General features: G+C 52.8%; 2 protein-coding genes across 5 annotated transcripts; one reads left to right on the top strand and one right to left on the bottom strand.

The window, feature by feature from the left end:
- Window positions 1–223: 223 nt before the first annotated feature.
- Window positions 224–10,672, top strand: GPAT2 (glycerol-3-phosphate acyltransferase 2, mitochondrial). The gene is made up of 20 exons (XM_032592693.1): window positions 224–322; window positions 458–571; window positions 1,248–1,321; window positions 1,751–1,855; window positions 2,100–2,228; window positions 4,506–4,605; window positions 4,990–5,123; window positions 5,430–5,529; window positions 5,626–5,838; window positions 6,413–6,532; window positions 6,702–6,784; window positions 7,133–7,251; window positions 7,972–8,042; window positions 8,133–8,391; window positions 8,480–8,628; window positions 8,806–8,883; window positions 9,360–9,692; window positions 9,789–9,854; window positions 10,096–10,151; window positions 10,430–10,672. The coding sequence occupies exons 1-20, from the start codon at window positions 260–262 to the stop codon at window positions 10,569–10,571; spliced, it is 2,508 nt and encodes an 835-aa protein (XP_032448584.1). The 5' UTR covers window positions 224–259; the 3' UTR covers window positions 10,572–10,672.
- A 168-nt stretch (window positions 10,673–10,840) lies between these two features.
- Window positions 10,841–20,062, bottom strand: FAHD2A (fumarylacetoacetate hydrolase domain containing 2A). Of its 4 annotated transcripts, none has more exons than XM_030311186.1 (8): window positions 19,870–20,041; window positions 17,150–17,418; window positions 15,143–15,359; window positions 12,709–12,768; window positions 12,357–12,519; window positions 11,372–11,480; window positions 11,174–11,261; window positions 10,841–11,061 (listed from the first exon to the last, which is right to left on the bottom strand). In XM_030311186.1, the coding sequence occupies exons 2-8, from the start codon at window positions 17,389–17,391 to the stop codon at window positions 10,999–11,001; spliced, it is 942 nt and encodes a 313-aa protein (XP_030167046.1). In that variant the 5' UTR covers window positions 17,392–17,418; window positions 19,870–20,041; the 3' UTR covers window positions 10,841–10,998. The 4 variants fall into 4 exon arrangements, with proteins under 4 accessions (XP_030167046.1, XP_030167045.1, XP_030167047.1 ...); XM_030311185.1 differs by having other exon boundaries at window positions 17,150–17,397; XM_030311187.1 differs by having other exon boundaries at window positions 17,150–17,374; window positions 19,870–20,040.
- Between the last annotated feature and the right edge of the window lie 664 nt (window positions 20,063–20,726).

Raw genomic sequence — 20,726 nt, 5'->3', positions numbered from 1 at the left:
AGGACTTGTCAGGTATAGGGTGGGGCTTTGATCTGAGCCAGTCTCCCTCCATCTTCCATCCCAGCTTCTCACTCCTCCTGGCCCAGGTATTGTCCGTCCGTTCTGGAGGTGGGGGCTGAGGAAGAGTCACTCCAGGAACTTCTGGTTGTGGCCCAAACTACAGTTTCCCCTCCATCCTTCTTCCTCTCCCCAGGTAAGGTTCCTGTGGGGGGAGAGAGAGGCGCAGAAGTGGCTAGTTCCCAGATTTTATAGGCCCCCAATGGATACCATGTTGGAAGCCAGACTCCAGACCAAGCAGAGGAACACCCAGAACAGCCGGGAGGTAGTGTGGCCCTTCCCATTCCCCCAGTACCCTCTGTCCTCTCCCCTCCCCTCCCATGTCCCCTCACTTCTGGAACTTCCTTCCCCCTGCTAAGGACTTTGAGACCTCTCATTTCTTCCTGTGGCCCTTTTCCAGACCAGCTTGTGGTCCTCAGGCTTTGGGATGAAACTGGAGGCTGTTACCCCATTCCTGGGGAAATATCGCCCCTTTGTGGGTCGCTGCTGCCAGACCTGCACTCCTAAGAGCTGGGTGAGTGATGTTGGGGCTGGGCCCCATCCAGGAAGCTTGGGGAAACTTGACTGTGAGAGCCATGGCTTTGGGAAGCAGCTTCCTTTATGTCTTTCTGAGTTCAGCCCTCTCCTGCCCATGCCTCTGCTCTTCTCTCCAGGGGATGGATGCACCCGTGTTGGTTGTATTGTCAGCCTGGGGCTGGCTTCCAGGCCTGGGAGAGTTGGGTGGAGAAGTGCAGAGAGAGGAGCTAGGGTGTGGCCAGAGGGCTGGGGTCTGGCCATGCCTGCGTGAGTCTTACTGTTCTGGGGACACTAAAGTCACATAACATGCAACACATGCTTGAAGACCTTGTGTCCATGCCATGTGCTGGTGCTGATGAGCCCCAGGGTCCTGGCAGAGATCCAGGCTACATGTTCTCTGATGTTGATAAGAGAACTTCTCAGAGACTTTATATGCTACGCTCTAAGAGGCTGATTCTGTAGAGAGTGCAACACTTCTGTTTTGACCATGGAACTCTTCTTCCTGAGGAAGTCTCCAGATGAGAAATGAAATGCTGTGGTGTAATTGTCTCCTGGTATACTCAATAGTTCATCAGGCAGAGACTATAGAAGATAGAGCAGGAGCTTTCCTTTGTTGGTTTGTGAAGGCCCCCCCGACCCCCAAGGACATGCTGTCCCTGGCCCCTCTCGTGCAGGAGTCCCTCTTTCACAGAAGCATAATGGATCTAGGCTTCTGCAACGTGATTCTGGTGAAGGAGGAGAACACCAGGTAGTCAGAGCTGGGGGATGGGTGGAGGGTGGTGGGCAGGGCCCTTGGGTGCAGGGCTGCTGGGGCCCTGCTTTGTGGTGTCATTATTTTTCCCTTTGGTGGAAAAAGAAGGGCCCCCGTCCTCTGTTCCATACCCGCAGGTGGGGAGAGGCAGCTTGGAACTCTCCCGCAGATTGTTCTGTGAGCATTTATGGATTGCCCACAGTGTGTCAGGCCCTAAACCCGTACCCCACTCAGCAGGGAGAGGGGAGGGATGGGGGCACAGAGGGGCAGGTGCTGCTTCTTCCTGCTCCATGATAAGCCAAGCTCAGGTGTTCTCAGGCCGTGGGACTCAGGTGTGATCCCTTTCTGATGGAGCATGCTCTGTAGACCCTAGTGCAGCGTGGGCCCTCTGAAACATCTTCCCCCTGCTCTGGGGGCTGTGCTCAGGTTTCGGGGCTGGCTGGTTCGGAGGCTCTGCTGTTTTCTGTGGTCACTGGAGCAACACATACCACCTTGTCGGGACGCCCCAGAGAAGATCATGGAAAGAACTGGGTGAGGAGGCATGGACTGGGGTCTGGATGGCACTTCTGAGACCCTTGAAGGGATGACAAATGCTCTAGGTAGGGGTGGTTGAGAGGGCTGGCTTCTAGAGCATTAGCTTTGCCTGGCACCCTTCCTTAAAGATGTAGGATAAATACTGGAATCTGTGCTCGTCGGGATGCTGTGGTGCTGAGGGAAGTTACCTGAGAGATCTTAGTCTTGCCCCAGCCTAACACCACTCCTCCTCACACCACAGGGTGCAGAATGTCATCTCAGGGAGGGACCCAGGAGGGGCTGGAGAAGGCCAGGTGTCAGGCCTTGTGAAGAAAGAGGTACAGCGCATCCTGGGCCATATCCAGGCTCCACCCTGCCCCTTCCTACTCAGGTAACTCTGTGCTGAGGGGCATTCTTTTCTGGGCTGGGGCCTCTGCCCTTCTGGAAAGTGAGTGTTGGTTAAGTTTGGGGAAAGACTAGACTCCCCTCCCGGGAAGTTGGATGGTGTGTTTACCAGAGAGCCCGAGGGAATGCCTGAAGACGCTGTGAGACCTTTTGAGGACAGCTGGCTCCTTGGTGGGGCCAGTCAGGTATGGGGTGAGGCTTTGACCTGAGTCAGCTTCCAGCCCAGGTTCTTACCATTGCTGGCCTGGCGTTGTCTCTCTGTCCTGAGGATAGGGGGTTGGGGGTCACCCCAGGAAGCCTTGGTTGTAGTCCAGACTTCAGCTCCTTTTCTGTTCTTCTTTCTCTCCCCAGATCAGGTTCCTGTGGAGGAGGTGAGGTGGCTGGTTTCCTCCATCTTACAGGCTCCCATGCTCTCTCCCACACTCCTGTAACACAGGTCTGAGCTCTTTTGAGATGCAGGGCACTGTTCCCGGAGAGTGGAGGGACGCTTGGGACAGAGTAACACATGGCTGCAAGGACAAAACAAGGGCTAGGATTGAGAATACCTGCAGGGGAGAAAGAGACTTGTAAGCCAGGGACAAAAAGGGGAAAGGAGCCAACGTCGAGGGGGCAAGGATGGAGGGAACAGTCCTGGAGGGAATAGCATGAGCTGTGGCCATAGGAAAGGGCCAGGTTTGCTCAAGAAGCTGATGGGGTTGGAAGCTGGTGAGTGAGGGAGAGAGAGAGCTGTTGGAGACGAAATTGAGAGAAGGGACAAGATATGCAGGGCCATTCAAGTCGTTTGAATTTGATTTTTAAGTGCAGTGAAAACCAATGGAAAGGTTTTAGGCAGGAACTGACAAGATTAATTGGAATCAAGAGTAGAGAACAGAAGACTGTTTGGGAAGCTTTGTTAGTCCAGGTGAGGTGCCATCCATGGGGCATGGGGTGGTGACAATAGGGGTTGGAAAAATGGATTGAGAGACCAGTGTGAAATTAACAGGTCTCCCTGATGGATTGAGGGTGGGGGCAATGAGGGGAAGAGATCTCAGTCACGGGAGAGCCAGGTTTTTGGCAGAGCACCTGGTGTTGTGGATGGAGGGGGCAGGCTTGGGGAGGAGTGAGTTTGGCCCACAAAGGATGTTTTGGACATAAAGAGTTTCAGATACCTGACTTGTTGGAGACACTGAAGAGGTAGTTGCTTAGTCTGGAGCTCAGAAGAGATTGGGGCCAGGAGCATAGATTTGCAAAGCTTTAGCATACGGATGATGTTTAAAGCTGAGAGATGAATGAGTCACCGAGGGAAAGAAGGCACAGGGCTGTGCGTGGTGCTTAGCTGTCTTGAAAGTGCTCAGTGGTCAACTGCTTGGTTAGGACAGGAAGTAGAGGTTGTCAGTAACTTTGACCAGCCTTCCATGTGACAGTTGTTTGGCTTTGCTGAGACTTCTAGTCCCTTGACCTGACCATCTTTATACCAGTCATCAGCCCCTCTCTTGTCTTTTTTTCCCTCCTAGACTTGCTTCAGTTCCAGAGCATTGGAATTCATGATGATAATGTCCTGGTGAAGGAGTCACTTGGTTCTGTTTGGACTCAGCTACCTGCCTTTTCTGTACCTGCCTTTTCTGTTTCCTTTATGAGATTCTCAAAGAGGCACATAGCATTCGCCCAGACTGATCCAGACTGCTCCTCAGGTTTACCCACTGTCAGCTGATGCCCCCATCTTCTGCTTCATAGAGAAATAGAAGCCACTGGATGAGGGCATGCTGCCTGTCCACCACGTCTCTGTGCTGCTTGCATCTACGCTTCTGTCCTTGTTCCCCACCAGTCCCCCCACTGGGCCTCTGGGGAATGCTGCCTCAGGGACTTGGCCCTTTCAGTTCTCCCCTTTTTTGTATCACTAACTCCTTCCTTTATATTTCACCTTTCCCAGCAGTTTTCAAAGACCAGGCTAGGTTATGCCTAGAGAGGGTCTTGGTACTCTAATTTCCTTTGGGGTAAGTGGAGGCAGGAGATGCCCTGAAGCTGATTTGAGGCAGTTGCACCATGGAGTCTTGGGAAAGTAACAGCACCTCACAGGCGTGGAGTTTGGTGTCAGGCCTGCCTTCCAGCCTCTGCACCACCACTTGGCTTTCTCTACTGTTCAGCTTCTGTAACCTCCTCAAGGCTCACTTCCTTCTTCCATAAAGTGGGGACAGTAATAGTACTTGCCTTAGAGAAGTGCTGGGCAGCGTTCTGAGGGCCTGTGGGGCCCAGACACAACCTCAGACTGGCTGTCCCTCTCCAGGCTATTCAGCTGGGCGCTGCTGCGGTTCCTGAAATGTGTCTTCCTGAACGTGCAGCTCCACAAGGGCCAGATGAAGATGGTCCACCAGGCCGCCCAGGCGGTAAGGCCCGCCCTCCATTGGGATGGGGATGGCGGGAACAGAGGAGCAGAGGCTAGCCAAGCCCCAAGTTGGGACCAGCCCCATCAGCTGGTGGGAAAAATCCACTGCTCTTTGACGACCTTCTCTTCGTGTCTCACGGTCTTGCTCCCATGGGGCTTCCTCTAACGTCTTTTCATCATGGTCTTAACCATTATGTCAGTGCATTACCTTAAAAGTTGTTGACAGAGCTCCTCTACTTTTGGGAAATGTGCTCAGAGGAAGAACTGCTCAGCTGAACCCTCCCTCCCTCTGGGGCTGCCCTGGGTCCGGAGGTGCTGGGTTTCAGCTTCCTGCATCTTCAGGGTGGGGGCAGATTGGCACTTCTCTCTGGCTGTCCCCAAGCAGGGCTTGCCGCTTGTCCTCCTCTCTACCCACAAGTCCCTCCTGGATGGGATCCTGCTGCCCTTTGTGCTGCTTTCCCAAGGCCTGGGTGTGCTCCGTGTGGCTTGGGACCCCCGCACCTGCTCTCCCACCCTCAGGTAAAAGCTTTGTGCCCCTAGACATACAAGGCAGAAGTCCCCAGCCCAGGGCAGGGGTGTGTGGGGATGTGTATGGGGGTGTTGCAGCTGCCCAGAAGCCTTCTTCATTGTCTCTCTGTTCCCAAGTCTGCCATCTCCGCCAGTGGGGCTCAGATGGAGGGTTAGCCCTAAGGCCATGCCTGGCTTCAGGATATTCAGGCAGGATCCAGGCTGGCCGTGGTGGGCCAAAGCTCTCACTAGCTTATCCTGCCTTGGTCCCATCTCCTGAGCCCCTTCTCTCATCAAGCTTTGCCTTGTGCCCCACAGAGCTCTGCTAAAGAAGCTTGGGGGCCTTTTCCTGCCCCCAGAGGCCAACCTCACCTTGGACAGCTCTGAGGGAGTCCTTGCAAGGGCCGTGGTCCATGCCGTAAGTGCCCCCAGTGGTTCCAGTGGGGCCAGCCCAGAGTACAGGGACTTGTTGCTGCGCTGGCCTTGATATCTGCCTCCCCTAATTCTCTTCCAGGCTATAGAGCAGCTGTTGGTCAGCAAGCAGCCCTTGCTTATATTCCTGGAAGAGCCTCCTGGGGTCCTGGGGCCTCGGCTGTCAGCCCTGGGCCAAACCTGGCTGGGACTGGTGGTGGAGGCTGTCCAGGTGGGCGTTGTCCCAGATGCTATGCTGGTGCCAGTGGCCATCACCTATGATCTGGTTCCAGATGCACCCTGTGATGCATACCACGTGAGACCCTCCTGCCCCTGGGGACCCCAGATGGGTACCATCTCTAGAGAAGATACACATTGTTTTGGTTTTTAAAATTTTTTTTAATTTATTTTCGAGAGACAGATAGTGCAAGCAGCAGGGGAGGGTCAGAGAGAGAGAGGGACACAATGGAATCCAAAGCAGGCTCCGGACTCTGAGCTGTCAGCACAGAGCCTGATGCAGGGCTCAAGCCCATGAGCTATGGAATCATGACCTGAACCGAAGTCGGATGCTTAACCGACTAAGCCACCCAGGTACCCCATGAGAAGATACACATTATTGTGTCCTGTGGCCAGTTCCCTTTAGGGCTAGGGTTAAGGGGAGAATTCAAAGGACTTCTTCAGTCATCATCCTGTGGCACTTGCCAAGGCCCTTATAGTTACCGAGTCATTTCATCCTCACAAGACCCAGTTAGAGGGATTTCTCCTGTTTCATGGTTGAGAAAATAAGCTTGAAGAGGTCATGGTCATGTACCAGTTCGGGCCCAAGATAAAGCAGAGCAGAAAACAGTGACCCCAGGAAATTTGTTCACTCAACCCCTCCCTCCCTGCAGGCCTCGGCCCCACTGGGGTTGTGGACAGGCGCTCTGGCTGTCCTGCGGATCCTGCGAGGCTGGGGCCGCAGCCGCCCAGTCTGTGTCCGTGTTCACCTGGCCCAGCCCTTCTCCCTACAGGTATGCAGCCTGTTGGGTAAGGCTGGGAGTACCTGGGGTCTGTCCCGTGGCTTCTGGCAGCCTGGCCCTCAAAGCCCTCTGCAGGGATAGCCTTGCCTGCCTCAGGTGGGCTATGTGCAGGTTTCCTGGTGGGCCAGGGTAGGCCACCTAAGAGCCTTGTCCTGAGCAGGAATACACCATCAACGCTAGAAGCTGCTGGGGCAGCAGGCAGACCCTGGAGCAGCTGCTGCAGCCCATCGTGCTGGGCCAATGGTAGGGGCATGGGCGTGTGTGGGTCTCGGGCAAGGCTGGTAGCCCTGCCAATCCAGCTTGTAAGCTGGCACCCCTTTCCCCCGTACCCACAGACACATCACCGTCTCCTCCAGCCTTCCTTCGCCAGTTATCCCTGGGTCATCTAGAACAGTCCCAGGCCTCCCTCCTTGCCTATAACCTGACTGCGGGACATGGCAGATAGGCCTGGAAGGGGCTAGAGTTACATGAGCCACCTGTTGCCTTGGGAGTGGGGATGGGGAAATATCCTTACCTTTGAGGAAGGTTGGTTTCCCCACAACTGTTTTTAGGTTTGGTCCCTTTATCCTGTGATCTGTGTCTCTATCCCAGCACTACTGTCCCAGACACGGAGAAGGAGCAGGAGTGGACTCCAGCAACTGGGCCCCTTCTGGCGCTCAAGGAAGAGGACCAGCTCCTGGTCAGGAGGCTGAGCCGTCATGTCCTGAATGGTGAGGGGATCTGGGCCTTTCAGGGGAGGCTCCTGAGTAGTGTCTCTGCTGGTTCAGCCAGTCATTGGGACCCTCCATTCCAAACGGGTTTCTGCACCTGATGCCCACTCCTGTGTGGCCCACTTGGGACATGTGAAGAGGAGTGGAAGCTTTCTTGGCTCTGGGGAGCCAGGGAGAACAGGAGGGAGCCACTAAAGGAGTGCACACAGGCCGGCTAAGCCATGGAGGATGCACTGTGCAGGGGGCAGATGGCTGGATGAGCCATGTACCCAAGGCCATACCTGGCCCTGCCTTGGGCTCATCACTTTACCTTAGCTGTAAATGAGGGTGATGTCAGCTGCACAGAGTTACGCATATAAGGGACTTAAGAGCACCCTCTAAAGCAGACACTAGGTTAACCGAATTCTCTTTACTACCCTTCTTGAGTGCCTTCTCTGTGGCAAAGACTATGGGTTGAGTAGGCTTGTGAGGCAGGGACGGTCCCTGAGCTCTCAGCATGTATTTGATAAATGTTGGTTCTCCACAGGAAAGGGTGGCACTCAGGGACCAGGCCTTCTCTCCCCTTGCCTGTGGTGGAGTTGTGTGGGGGTGTGTGGCCGCTGCTACGGGTTGGGGGAGGAGGGTTCTTGACTAGGAAGACTTGCTGGGTGATGGAAGGAGTAGGCTGCTGGGCCTCAGGCCCCGATCAGCATTCCCACTCCTCTCCCACCGCGGCCCCAGCCAGCGTGATGAGCTCGGCAGTGATGAGCACAGCCATCATGGCGACACTGCTGCTCTTCAAGCACCAGAAGGTAGGGGACAGAGTAGTAGGGGCTGGGCTGGGGGAGGGGGTGTGGCCCTCCTGCTCAGCTCCTGTACCGTCCCCCCCCCCCCCCCCGCAGGGTGTGTTCCTGTCACAGCTCCTGGGGGAGTTCTCCTGGCTGACCGAGGAGACGCTACTGCGTGGCTTTGACGTGGGCTTCTCAGGGCAGTTGCGGTGCCTTGTGCAGCACACGCTGAGCCTGCTACAGGCACATGTGACCCTCCTCCGCGTCCATCAGGGGGACTTGCTCGTAGTTCCTCGGCTGGGTCGCGGCCTCACACACCTGGCACATCTGAGTGCTGAGCTGCTGCCTGCCTTCCTGAGTGAGGCTGTGGGTGGTGCGTCCCCGGGGCCTGGGCTGGGTGGGACGGGTGTAGGGGTGAGGGAGTGGCTTCCTTCTTCATTCGCGGCCCTCTCCTCTCCAAGCCTGTGCTGTCCGGGGGCTGTTGGCAGGCAGGGTGCCGCCTGAGGGACCCTGGGAGCTACAGGGCATCGAGCTGCTGAGCCAGAACGAGCTGTACCGCCAGATCCTGCTGCTGCTGCACTTGCTACCACAGGACCTGCTGCTGTTACAGGTCAGCCCTGTCCCGTCAGCCTCCCCCACGTGGTTGTCGGAAGAGGTCCGGGGCCCAAGCCTGCCCAGTCCAACCCCTTAAATCCGCCTACGGCAGGAGGTCTCTGGCCCTGCTCTGGCCGGGCTCCTGCCCATTTCCTGGTTCTCTTGAGGCCATATGGGTGCTTTTTCTCCTCAGCCCTGTCAGTCTTCCTACTGCTACTGTCAGGAAGTGCTGGACCGTCTCATCCAGTGTGGGCTCCTGGTTGCCGAGGAGGTAGGCGGAGCGGAGGCAAAGCCTGACTGGGGCCTGGCTGCCTGCTCCCACCCAGAGTGACAGCTGCCCCAGGCTCTTCCTCTGCCCTAGTGTGCTATGGGGGTGGACATATCCCTGGCCTGGCAGACAGGGAGGCCTGGGTCCCGCCTCTGCTCTTCTTTGCCCTGGATTTGCCACATCTTCCCTATCATGACAGGACTGGACAGCTGTACCTCTGAGGTTCTGTGCATACCTCCTGTTTGCCCCCCCCCCCCATTTCTTGTCCACAGAACTGTGGTTCTTGAGTCAGTGCTCACTTCCTTTCACCCTGCAAGTTGGCTCAGCAGGTGTCACGGTCTAGTGTGGTCCTGGGTGTCCTCTTGGGTCTCCTTTTCTGGTTTCACCTCCATGTGCCTGGTCTACTGTGTACTTGGTCTGGGGAAGTGGGAGGCTCAAGGCTGAACCTGTTAGGGACCAATAACTCCCATGGCCCCCAGACCCCAGGCTCCAGGCCAGCCTGTGACACAGGGCGGCAGCGTTTAAGCGCAAAGCTGCTGTGGAAGCCAAGTGGAGACTTTACTGATAGTGACAGTGATGACTTCGAGGAGGCTGAGGGCCGGTTCTTCAGGGTAAGTTGGGAGAAGCCACAGTGGAAGGAGGGGGCAGGCAGGCAGTGGGAACTGCCCTCATTCTGGTCTGTCCCCTCCAGCTCAGTCAGCAGTCACGCTGCCCTGACTTCTTCCTCTTCCTCTGCCGCCTGCTCAGCCCGCTGCTCCAGGCCTTTGCGCAGGCTGCCACCTTCCTCCACCAGGGACAGCTGCCTGATACAGGTGAGGCCCACACTTCCTGGCTCTCCAGAGGGAGGGGGGAGAGCTCAGGGCAGAGGCTGTGCAGGGGCCCCAGGCCTAGGTTTTTCTCTCCCACAGAGTCGGGCTACGCTGAGCAGCTGTTCCAGTTCTTGCAGGCCACTGCCCAGGAGGAAGGGTTCTTTGGTGAGTCCGAAGCAGCCAGCCCAGACTCCCTGAAGGCAGGGGAGGGTTTGCCGGTGGCTGCTGCCCCCTGCTGGTCAGTGAAAACCCCAACTCCAGGAAGGAGGGCTGCAGGATACAGAGAGGGTCTTCACATCTAGTCTGAGCTCTATCTTTTTGGTTAGTTCCTTCTCAACACAAGAGAAGCCTATTCCCAGTGGTTCCCTGCCACTCCCTATAGCCTTCACTTCTCTCTTCCTTCCAGAGTGCGCAGACCCAAAGCTTGCCATCAGTGCTATTTGGACCTTCAGAGACCTGGGGGTAAGAGGGGCCAGTTTGACCATCCTCCTGCCTCCCACCCCTACACCCTGAGAGAGTTGCTCTGGGAAGAATAGGTATGGTGACAGTAGTTGGAAAAGGTAGGATGGTTTTCCTGGCCGCCTTGGTCTCCTAAACCACTCTCCTACCCCTGGGGGGCTTAAGAGGCAGCACATGCACTCAAACACTAAGGCCCAGTGGTCCCCAGGTCTCACGGCAGTTTGCCGAGGGATGGGCACAGCCTCCCGGGTGGGCGCTCACAGCCCTTCTCTATGGTCCAGGTGCTGCAACAGACGCCCAGCCCTGCAGGCCCCATGCTCTACCTGTCCCCTGCGTTCACCAGCTGGGAAAATCAGGAGAAGCTGGAACAGTTCATCCGGCAGTTCATTTGTAGCTAGAACTGTGGGATGGAGTGCCTGCTGAGATTCTCAGCCCCAGATCATAGCCATGCGCTGGAGCCAGAAGACTGGAAGGGAGGCTGTACACCCTTACCCGAACTGTATATAAAACCTTTTCTTGTTTCATTGTCCCTTGTCGACTCTCTTGCATTCTCCATCCTTTGGTGTGTTAAGCGATGGGACTGGACTTTTCCCAAGGCCAGTGTCTTTTTTGGGGTATCTTCTTCCCTGTAAGAATGCTCTATCTTGTTCCCTGAAGCCCTAAAAGACGATAAACTGTAGCCGAGGCCAAGCTGCTGCTTTGGGCTGAGAATTTTATTGACGAGGAGGGCTCCATCCTTCTCCCTCCACCCGCAAGAGGCAGCTTGAAGCAGCTGACACTGGGCTGCTCCCTGTGATGGACGGCAGTGGATGCTCCCACCTCTTAAGTCCAGGGCTTGTGGTAAGACCCATCACACCACCTTGTTGATGATGACGCCTAGTTCTTCGATTTCACACTGAACTTCATCACCCTTCTGCAACAGCAGGCCATGAGGACATCAGCCCTTTGGTCTCCGAGGCCTGGATTTCTCAAGGCTGCCAGGGATTCTGGGTGTGTGTGCCCTTTCCTCCTTTCAGTCAACCTACCTTGAGAAAGACTGGAGGCTTCCTGAATACACCAACACCTGGGGGCGTCCCAGTCAGGATGACATCCCCTGGGTAAAGAGTCACGAACCTGGGGCAAATGGGACAGGTGAGACCAGGGGCTGAGATGGCCACAGCCAAGATTAGAAGGCTCAGCTCAACCTCAGGTGGGTGTGTGAGGTAGGGCCCCATCCCACTTACTGGGAGACCCAGGCTATCAGCTCTTCTGTCTTAAACACCATCTGGTTGGTGTTGCTGCTCTGGACCACTTCCCCATTGACTCGGCAGCAGATCTTTAAGTTGTGTGGATCTGAAAAATGCAAAAGCACCTCGCTGGGGTTCTTGTTTTCTCTCAAACCCCTCCCTTTACTCAAAGCAAATGCAGAGGGAGGCTTTGTGACTTCCCAAATGAAAGGCCTGTCTGCTGGTCTTCTTGCGTCTACCACCTAGCAGAGTATCTGCCTGGGTGAGTTTAGGAGGGCCTGTCCCAGACCCTCAGTTGGGAGAGAAAAAATGGCTGTTTTTGCCTTAAATGGCCATCTGTCCACAGCAGAGGCTGACAACTGCAGATACAGAAGTGACTTGGTATCTGTATAGGCAGGGGCACTGAAGCCTCCTGCATCTGACGGCAGGGGACAGCTTACCTGTACTAGTGCCCTAATAAGCACTTTTATTTTTTTGCCGTACACACACTCCTTAGAGCAGCTGGAACAGTTTCACTTCACTGATGGCTGGCTACATCAGGTGGTGTAAAGCTGGACCGCATGGACACACCCCCACCTAGATGGCTGCCCTCCTAATCACGGGCTTTCCTCTTGTTCACTCTGCCCTTGCTGCTTATAACCAGTGCTGCCCTGTTAACACTGGCTGCAGAGGTCCTGATCTTCCTTACTGTGGAAAAGGTGTACAGGCTTTTGACAGCCACTTTCTGATGCTCAACACCTAACTTTTGGTTCTTTCCAACTTAAAGATGCTCCTGGATAGTGGCAGCTAGAGGAAGTCCTACCTCTGCAGTGAGGGACATGAAGGACGCCTGTGAAACTCGTGGCCTAGGCTGACTTGCTCTCTAAGGAGTCAGCAAAAGGCAACTCCATCCTCCCAACTTCCTGAGTGCTGCTTTTCATTTACTCTGATGCATCCATGCAAGAGCAGGAAGAGTCACCACATGGGTTATCTCAAGACCTACCTGCTATACTGTCCTTGGTCACCAAGGCAGGGCCCAGGGGGCAGAAGGTGTCAAAGGTTTTTCCCAGCAGCCACTGCTTTCCATTGCGTCTCATTTGCCAGTCACGAGCACTTACATCATGAGCCACAGTGAAGCCGGCTACGTGAGCCATGGCATCTGTGGCCTTTAGGGGACAGGGGATTTGGCCAGATTGGAAGTTAGATCATCACGGTGACACCAACCCCCATGACAAAGCCTTTATCCCATGTTAGTAGCCAGAACTAGCCAAAGATGGGCAAGGAATAAGGCTGGGAGCAGGTAGTTGTCAACCATTTCCCAACACAGACCACTGGCAACTCCTCTTCCACCGTACCTTGATGTGCTTGCCTTTCCTTCCAATGATCACAGCCAGCTCCACCTCCCAGTCCACCTCCTGTAAAGAAAGCAGCAGTGGGCTGCCTGGCTCCATTCCCATGCTGAGGGGTATGCACCACCCTGCCTCAGGCCCTGGGTCTCTAACAGTGGGGAGTGGCTGTGGGCCCACATCTGTGTTCACCATGAGCCAGATGTAGTGAAGGAGGGGGAAGTGTGGCTTGTAGACCCATAATCCTCGAGCACTGGCAGGTAATACCACTCCATGCAGGCACAGCTCTCCACTGTGACTGCAGAAGGCAAGAGGAGTCTGGGCACTGAATTTACAAGTGACTTGATGCACTTGCTCTTGATTCAAAAAAGGGTGAATACCAAGTAATAACAGCTAGCCCTACTGCACGCCAATAGCATTCTATATGCTTTCAGGTATTAACTCATTTAAATGAAAAGAAATGGGCATGGCCACAGAAAAAGGAAAACATGCTCAGCCTTTCCCATAATCTGCAAAGTACAACTATAAAACAGATACAACCTAGCCTTTCACACTGGTTGCTCGTTCTAATGGTAACAACCAGTTGATCTGAGCACCCCGACACCTGATCTTGGTCTCTAGGATTGCTTCCCACTAGACAGAACTAGGTTTCTTAGGGGAAATGGCAAATTCCAGGTCTGAGACAGAATACAAGATAAGCCTGGAATATCTTGGCCAGAAAGCAAGGGAAGTACTCAAAAAGTGACAGGGATGGGGCCAACTTGGAGCCCCCCACTGGCCAAATTGAGAGAGAGCATTTGAATATCAAAAAAGAATGTTAGTGATAGATTACAACATACTGGGTAAAAATAAAAATCAGAAATACACCCTGCTAGGGACAGGAGCATAAAAAGGGAGGCAGCTTTTCTTCACAGGATGCCAGCTAATAAGAGTAGAAGGTGGCATGACAGAAAAATCACCTTTTTCTAACCCCTAATACATACAATGATGGATTCAGGTGAGGATCCCTGAATGAAAAGCTATGTGGCAATAAGAATAGTCACAGGTTCTCGGGGCGCCTGGGTGGCGCAGTCGGTTAAGCGTCCGACTTCAGCCAGGTCACGATCTCGCGGTCCGTGAGTTCGAGCCCCGCGTCAGGTTCTGGGCTGATGGCTCAGAGCCTGGAGCCTGTTTCCGATTCTGTGTCTCCCTCTCTCTCTGCCCCTCCCCCGTTCATGCTCTGTCTCTCTCTGTCCCAAAAACAAATAAACGTTGGAAAAAAAAAAAAAAATAGTCACAGGTTCTCAAATTACTACCCTATAGACTGCTTAATTACCATAGTGAAATGCACCTTTCCAACGAAGAGATCGTGAACATCAAGGAAACCAAGTGATCAAACGGCCTCTCAATGGGGTGTGATGCACATCTGTTGGTACAGACTGCATTCATATCATGAACAGGGTTAGTGCCCTTATAAAAGAGATTCTTGCCCTTCTACCATGTGAGGAAACTGCAAAAAGACAGCAGTCCATGAACCAAGCACCAAATGTATCAGCACCTTGATCCTGGACTTCCCAGCCTCCAGAACTGTGAGAAATTCGTTGTTTATAAGCCACCCAGTCTGTGATATTCTGTTACAGCAGTCCAAATGAACTATGTAAAATCCTTGACAAAAACATTTAAATCTAATCATGAGGAAACCGACAAATCCAGAGTGCGGGATATGCTAAGAGAACTTGTCAGGATTCTTCAAAAAATCAGTGTCATGAAAGCTAGAAAATGGCAGGGGGACTGTTTGCTATCAGAAATCACCAAACTATGGCCCACAGGCCGGATCCAGTTCACTGCCTGCTTTTATAAAGTTTTCCTGGAACACAGCCATATTCACTCATTTATGTATCAGCCACGGCTGCTTTTCCATGACAGTGGCAAAGCTGAGTTGTTGCAACAGACACTCTATAGCATTCAGAGTCTATTATTTGCTCACTGGCCCTCTGAGAAAGTCTGTGGATCCCTGTTTAGATTAAAAGCACTAAAGAGACATAGCCAAGTACAGTGTGTGGCCTTGACTAACCCTGGTTCAACAAAAAATAAAACCGTACCCAAATTAGAAATCCTCTTTGGAGGCAATTGAGAATATTCCCAATTGGACCATATAATGGGTATTATGTTAATTTTCTTAGTGGTGATAGTGGCTATTATGGTCATGCAGGACACTGCTTACTCTTAGAAGATGCATGCTAAATTTTATTATTTTTCTACAATTAAGGTGCACTATTTTTGTAATCAGTAAAAGATATGTTAATTCCTTTTTCTCCTGAGACCAGCCTTCCACTGTATAGTCCCCAGTAGTATCTGCTTAATACACTAAGCAACAGGCAGCTTCTTTAGGCATCCTGAGTGCTGAGCACCCATGCGCTGGGCCCTGGTGACTGGGGAGGGCAGTGAGGAAGGAAGCACTGACCTGGCTCTCGGGTGGGAGGATGACCTCGTCGTAGGGCCCCACGATGGAACTGGCGAACTTGCTGAAGATGATGGGCTCCTTGGGCACAGGAACGTTCTGCTCTTTGCAGTGGTCCACATAATTCATTCCCACACACACCACCTTGTCTGGCCGTGTGACAGGGGCCAGAAAGGTCACCTCTGACCGTGGTAGGACTGGCAACTGGGCAGCCAGAGCTCTGCAGAGACAAGAGCAGAAGAGAGGGACTGATTGGGAGCAGGCCAGCAACCCTTGGGCGAGCTGGGCAGGTACTGCAGCAGCCACAAGTTTTGCTCTTTAAAGGGGCGCCTGGGTGGCTCAGATGGTCATCCGTCCAACTCTTTTTCAGCTCAGGTCATGACCTCATGGTTCTTGAGTTCGAGCCCTGCAATGGGCTCCACACTCACAACTGGAGCCTGCTTGAGATTCTCTCTCTCCCTTTCTCTGCCCCTCCCTTGCTCTTGGGCATAATCTCTCAAATAAACAAACTTCAAATTATATACTTCTAGATCTATAAACCATCACAATCAATGTGGAAATCAAACCCAGCTATTGTCCCTTGGTATCAGAACACTTTATTTTTATCTATGTTGATTTCCTTTCCCCTATTAGGTAATACACGTCATGTAAGGAATTCAAAAGGTGCAAATGGGAAGAATGGAAAGGCCTCTCTTCTCCCCTTCTCCTAGTCACCCTGCTCCAACCTTGGACACAGCTACTGTGTCCTGTGTAGCTCTTCACGGCTACTCTATGTATACTCTGCTCCTCCCGTCTTTTTTTTAGGCAAATGACACCAAATACATTTTTAAAAATACATGTATTTTTTAGGGGCACCTGGGTTGCTCAGTTAAGCGTCCAAGTCTTGATTTCAGCTTAGGTCATGATCTCACGATTCATGAGTTCAAGCCCCACGTTGGGCTCTGTACTGACAGTGCAGAGCCTGCTTGGGATTCTGTCTCTCTCTCTCTCTCTCTGCCCCTCTACTGTTTGCATGCATGCATGCATGTGCACTCTCTCTCAAACTCAAAAATAAATAAATACATATTTTTGGAGATCTCTCCATAACAGTATATACTTTCCCCTCTTTTTTCATATGGCTGTATATACCTGCACAATACAGATACACCCAATTACCTGATGAGGGATACAGAAGTAGTTTCTTTCTTTTTTAAAATTTTTAAAATGTTTTATTATTTATTTTTTGAGAGGGAGAGAGAAAGAGAGACAGAGTGTAAGCAAGGGAGGGGCAGAGGGAGAGGGAGACACAGAATCCAAAGGAAGCTCCAGGCTCTGAGCTGTCAGCACAGAGCCCGACGTGGGGCTCCAACTCACAAACTGTGAGATCACGACCTCAGCCGAAGTCGGACGCTTAACCCACTGAGCCACCCAGGCGCCCCTGTAGTTTCTAATCTTGCAAGACTGTGACAGTATAGGAAGCATACCGTCACCAACGCTGTGTGCTGCCAAACGTCTGTATTTTGCCGGTTTAATATGTAAAAATAATAACTCAAAGTGGTTCTCAATGAATTTCATCAGATTCCACACGGATCCTGGCTTTGGGGAAGTCCCTACCTAATCTAGCCCCAACCCAAGAACTATCTTTAAGAACACCTCTTTGCAGTCCTCTCTCCTTCAAGGAGCCAAGAGTCCAGACCTTCCCTCCTCTCCCTCCCCCCTCCTAGGTCCCAGACTCCTCAGGCAGCCAGGAACTTAATACCCTGGGGAAGGCAAGTGTGATGAAGCAGTTTTGGCTCCACTACCACATGTGTGGCTTTGGGATAGTTAATCACCATCCCTGGGCCCGAGGATGTTGTCATACAAGATTTCTAAGACTCTTCACTAAGAGAACAGGTGAGAAAGGAAAGGTAGAGTTACCCTGCTCACTTGCAAAAAAGTTACTAGCTGGTTGTTTCCCAGGGCAGGAATGGGTGGAACGAGAAAGAGGGTAGCAGGACAGCCATTGTAGGGCTATGCTGCCTGTTGATTTACCTTCTTGCCACCGAGAGAGTGGCCTCTCCCTGCTCCAGGAACTCCATCATTGTCTTGGGCAGTGTGGGGTCAAAGGCGTTGAGGTTAATGACCCCCCCGCCATTCCCTGATTCCAGGCCCAGGTGAGGTCCCATCAGGTGGGGTGCCTGGAACTGCACCAGTCTCATATTTCTGGAGGGTTGAAAGGGCCACTTCTGAGCCTGCAGCAAAGCTGTGAGCAACCTTCTACAAGAGACCAGCATCAGAACCTGTGAAGAAAAAATTAGGTCCTAGGGGACAGAGGGAGCTAAAACCACCATCAAGATCCACAAAGTTCCCTGAGCTGCAGCCCAAGCCCTTTTGCCCACCAGCCATTCCTAGAAGTAGTCTGCATTTATTAGTTATTTCACTGTTACATTTTATAAGGTGACTGTTTTTTTTTCCTCAATTCAATGCATGTAATGAAGCATTTCTAGAAGAGTGACTACTTCATGCCAGGCACTAATCTAGATAGGAGGGATTCCAGTGTTCCTTCAACCAGTGCTTTCTAGAGGTTTACACTGTACCTGGCACATCTCTGAGGCACTGGACAAACAGTATAGATCAGACACATTCAGTCCTGCCGTCCTGCTGTCAGGATATTAACAATGACGTTGTAAGTAAGATCCAGCAATTGGGACCACTGTTGTAAAGACCAAGGGTCCTGTCTTTGTCTAGTTTCTTGAAGTGATACTGAGCTGAGCTGGGCTGGCCTTAAAATAAGCAGGACTAGAAATTAGTTAAGAGTGGGGCACAGCATGGGCAAGTGACCACTGGTAAAACTGGCTTCACAGCTGTCATAGGCAAATTTTTAAATGCCAGTTTGATCCTATTAACCTCCTAGTGAAAATGCTTTCCACTGCTCACATTACCAAGCTAAACCCCCTACTAGGCTATCCCAGCCTTCTAGAAGCAACTCCCATGAGCCTCTCCAGACAGTAATTATTTAGTTTCTCCTGCTGAAGTACAGGCTACCTGAGGGAAGAGACTGCAGACAAAGGGCAGGGTCAAAGCCTGACAGGCATCATTGGGCTGTCTCCTCTCTGGGTTCTAAGACTACATCTGTCCTTTTCACTGCTTTTTCATAGCATTGTGACTGGCACACAGAAGGCTCTACACTGCTCTCTGTTGAATGAACAAATGCCAGAAGCAGGGGCTTGACTTTTCACTACTTGGGAAAGCTTGGTGATTGTCAATATGGCTATGTCTTCCTTTCTCAAATCACTTAGAAGGTATCAACAGGGCTCAGGTCCTGTTTTGAGTTCCAGGCTTTACTCAGAGGCAAACCCCATTCTCCTGTTTTGTTTTTAATCTAAGTCTGGCCTTCATTCCAAACAGTCTCTGCCCTGCATGGGCCCTTGCTTTAAAAAGCAGCCCTTTAGGGGCGCCTGGGTGGCTCGGTCGGTTAAGCGCCCGACTTCGGCTCAGGTCATGATCTCGCGGTCCATGAGTTCGAGCCCCGCGTCGGGCTCTGTGCTGACAGCTCAGAGCCTGGAGCCTGTTTCGGATTCTGTGTCTCCCTCTCTCTGACCCTCCCCCGTTCATGCTCTGTCTCTGTCTCAAAAATAAATAAACGTTAAAAAAAAAAAAAGAAAAAAAAAGTAGCCCTTTATGCTCAGTCATGTGGAGGTGGACCCAGACTCCTGGTCCTCACCCTGATGACTCAATTTGCCACCTTCAGTTAAAGATTCATTAGACCCAGGTCACTGATCTGACTACTGTCATGGCCAATAAGTTTGGCCAGAAAACAAGGAGCTTTGAAACTTCTGCCCTCCTGTCTTATACAACCATGCTACTGTCAAAAATGTGTTCAAGCCAAAATGCATGCACTCAGATCTCCACACACTGAAAAAATAGTAACCGCTCCTGCTGAATGCCAGGTGTTAAGTGCTTTACCTATAATATCTGATTTAATTCTCTTGACAGTTATGGAAGATAGGTACTGTTAGCCCCATTTTACAAATGAAAAAACGAAGGCTTAGTAAGATGAAGGGGTTTTCCCAAGTTCCCAGGGAGAGAAAATAGCTGGGACTTGAATCCAAGTCCAGGTGACACTGAAATTCTTAGCTTGGGCTAACGTGTCCTAGAGATGGGTGGGGGTTAGATCTCCAACAGATCTCCTAGAGCCCCATGGACACCCTGTCTGCTATCCACCAGGGAAAACTTGGGTCACATTCTGGCTGCTGCTTCAGGAATAAGGCTGGTCATCTGCTCTCCAAGATAACCCCAGGCCCCACTGACTATGACCTTCCCACATGACAGGCATATTCAGGCTCTCATTCCACCCTACAGCAATCCCCTCAGGCACAAGGTCCCATTTTACAAAAGGGGACACTGAGGCGTAAAGAAATCATCTGCCAAAGTACCAGTTAGAAAGTGGCCCCCGTGCTTCTGCGGTAATCACGATGCAACAGGGCACGAGCTCAGTTCAACCCTGGAAAAGTGTCCTTAAGCAAAGAGGCAGAGATTCGAGGCAGAAACAGCACAAGCATCACAGCCTGAGAGCCGCGGGCCCTGTCCCGCCACCCACTCGCTCGGCACCCTGAACCAGTCCCCCAGCTTGGTCCCTGGCACTCAGCGGGCATTCACGACGGCCCACCCCACCCGTGTGGTCAGAGGGATGGGGGGGCCCGGTCCAGTCCTGACCCCAGCGGGAGACCTGGAGGGAGGCTGAGACCGGCCCGCCCCCCACCCCAACCTACCTGGCCGCGGCGGCAGGTCTTGCCGGGCTCCCTGAGCTGTCGGGCTAGGGCTCACCGAGCTAGGGGCCGAGGTCAGCGGGCGCCTAGACACCTGCAGCGCGTTTCGGAAACAGCGACCGGCGGGGAACTGCGGGGACAACACGCCAGGCTGCTTCACTAAGTAAGACTTTTGCACAAGCGGGCGCTGCCTAGTGACGCCAGAGAACAACAGCCAATAGAAGGGCGCCTCATTCCGACCCGGAAGCCAAGCCACGGAGGGGGCGGGCCTAGCGCTAGAGGGCAGGTTGTCTTTCACGGGTTCCTTCAGGCGTCTGGGCAGGTCCCGACGCAGGTGAGGCCGACCGCCTCCGTTCCGCTCCCCCTCCCCCCACCCCGGGCGGACACTCCTGGTCAGCGCGCCCTGCAACTGCACGAAAACGACAGGGAGGGCTTCCTGAAATTTTGTGCCCTAGGCGCCTCGCTGGCCTCACCTGCGTCGGGCCCTGCTTCTAGGCCAGGCACCGTTCTGATTGTTGGGCAAAGTGTGGTGGAGGAGACCAAATGATGGCGTGCTGGTTCACAACAACGAATACTTTTGTCTTCTGATTCTGACATATCACAGAGAAGAGGAGGGATGATTGCACCCATTTTACATATGGGAAACCCGAGGCGGAAGTGTTTTGCTCAAGGTGACACAGGAGTGTGAGTAGTGGAACCAGCATTTTTGACCCCATGTGCAGTCCTTTACTGCCATTCTCAAGCAGCCCTGTCTTCACACGCATTGTGCTGGGCCTAGGGCAGGATAGCGGGAGGCATAACCTCCAGCATCAGAGAACAGGCATTCTCGTGTAGAGGTGTTTTAATTACACAGGCAGTTA

Source organism: Lynx canadensis, chromosome A3 (genome assembly GCF_007474595.2).
Source record: "Lynx canadensis isolate LIC74 chromosome A3, mLynCan4.pri.v2, whole genome shotgun sequence".
NCBI lineage: Eukaryota > Metazoa > Chordata > Mammalia > Carnivora > Felidae > Lynx > Lynx canadensis.
Note: the sequence above shows the minus strand (reverse complement) of the source record. Positions and strands in the feature narration are given on the sequence as shown.

What these genes read in the sequence shown, in the direction of transcription:
- GPAT2 (XM_032592693.1), top strand. Translation starts at nt 260, where the DNA reads ATGGATACCATGTTGGAAGCCAGACTCCAGACCAAGCAGAGGAACACC. An exon ending in AAGATCATGGAAAGAACTGG is followed by an intron (nt 1,856 to 2,099) that starts GTGAGGAGGCAT and finishes CTCACACCACAG; the next exon opens with GGTGCAGAATGTCATCTCAG. An exon ending in TCCACCAGGCCGCCCAGGCG is followed by an intron (nt 4,606 to 4,989) that starts GTAAGGCCCGCC and finishes GTCCCCAAGCAG; the next exon opens with GGCTTGCCGCTTGTCCTCCT.
- FAHD2A (XM_032592692.1), bottom strand. Translation starts at nt 17,391, where the DNA reads ATGCTGGTCTCTTGTAGAAGGTTGCTCACAGCTTTGCTGCAGGCTCAG. An exon ending in TCCTCCCACCCGAGAGCCAG is followed by an intron (nt 12,769 to 15,142) that starts GTCAGTGCTTCC and finishes CTTTCTTTACAG; the next exon opens with GAGGTGGACTGGGAGGTGGA. An exon ending in AGCCTCCAGTCTTTCTCAAG is followed by an intron (nt 11,062 to 11,173) that starts GTAGGTTGACTG and finishes CTGCTGTTGCAG; the next exon opens with AAGGGTGATGAAGTTCAGTG.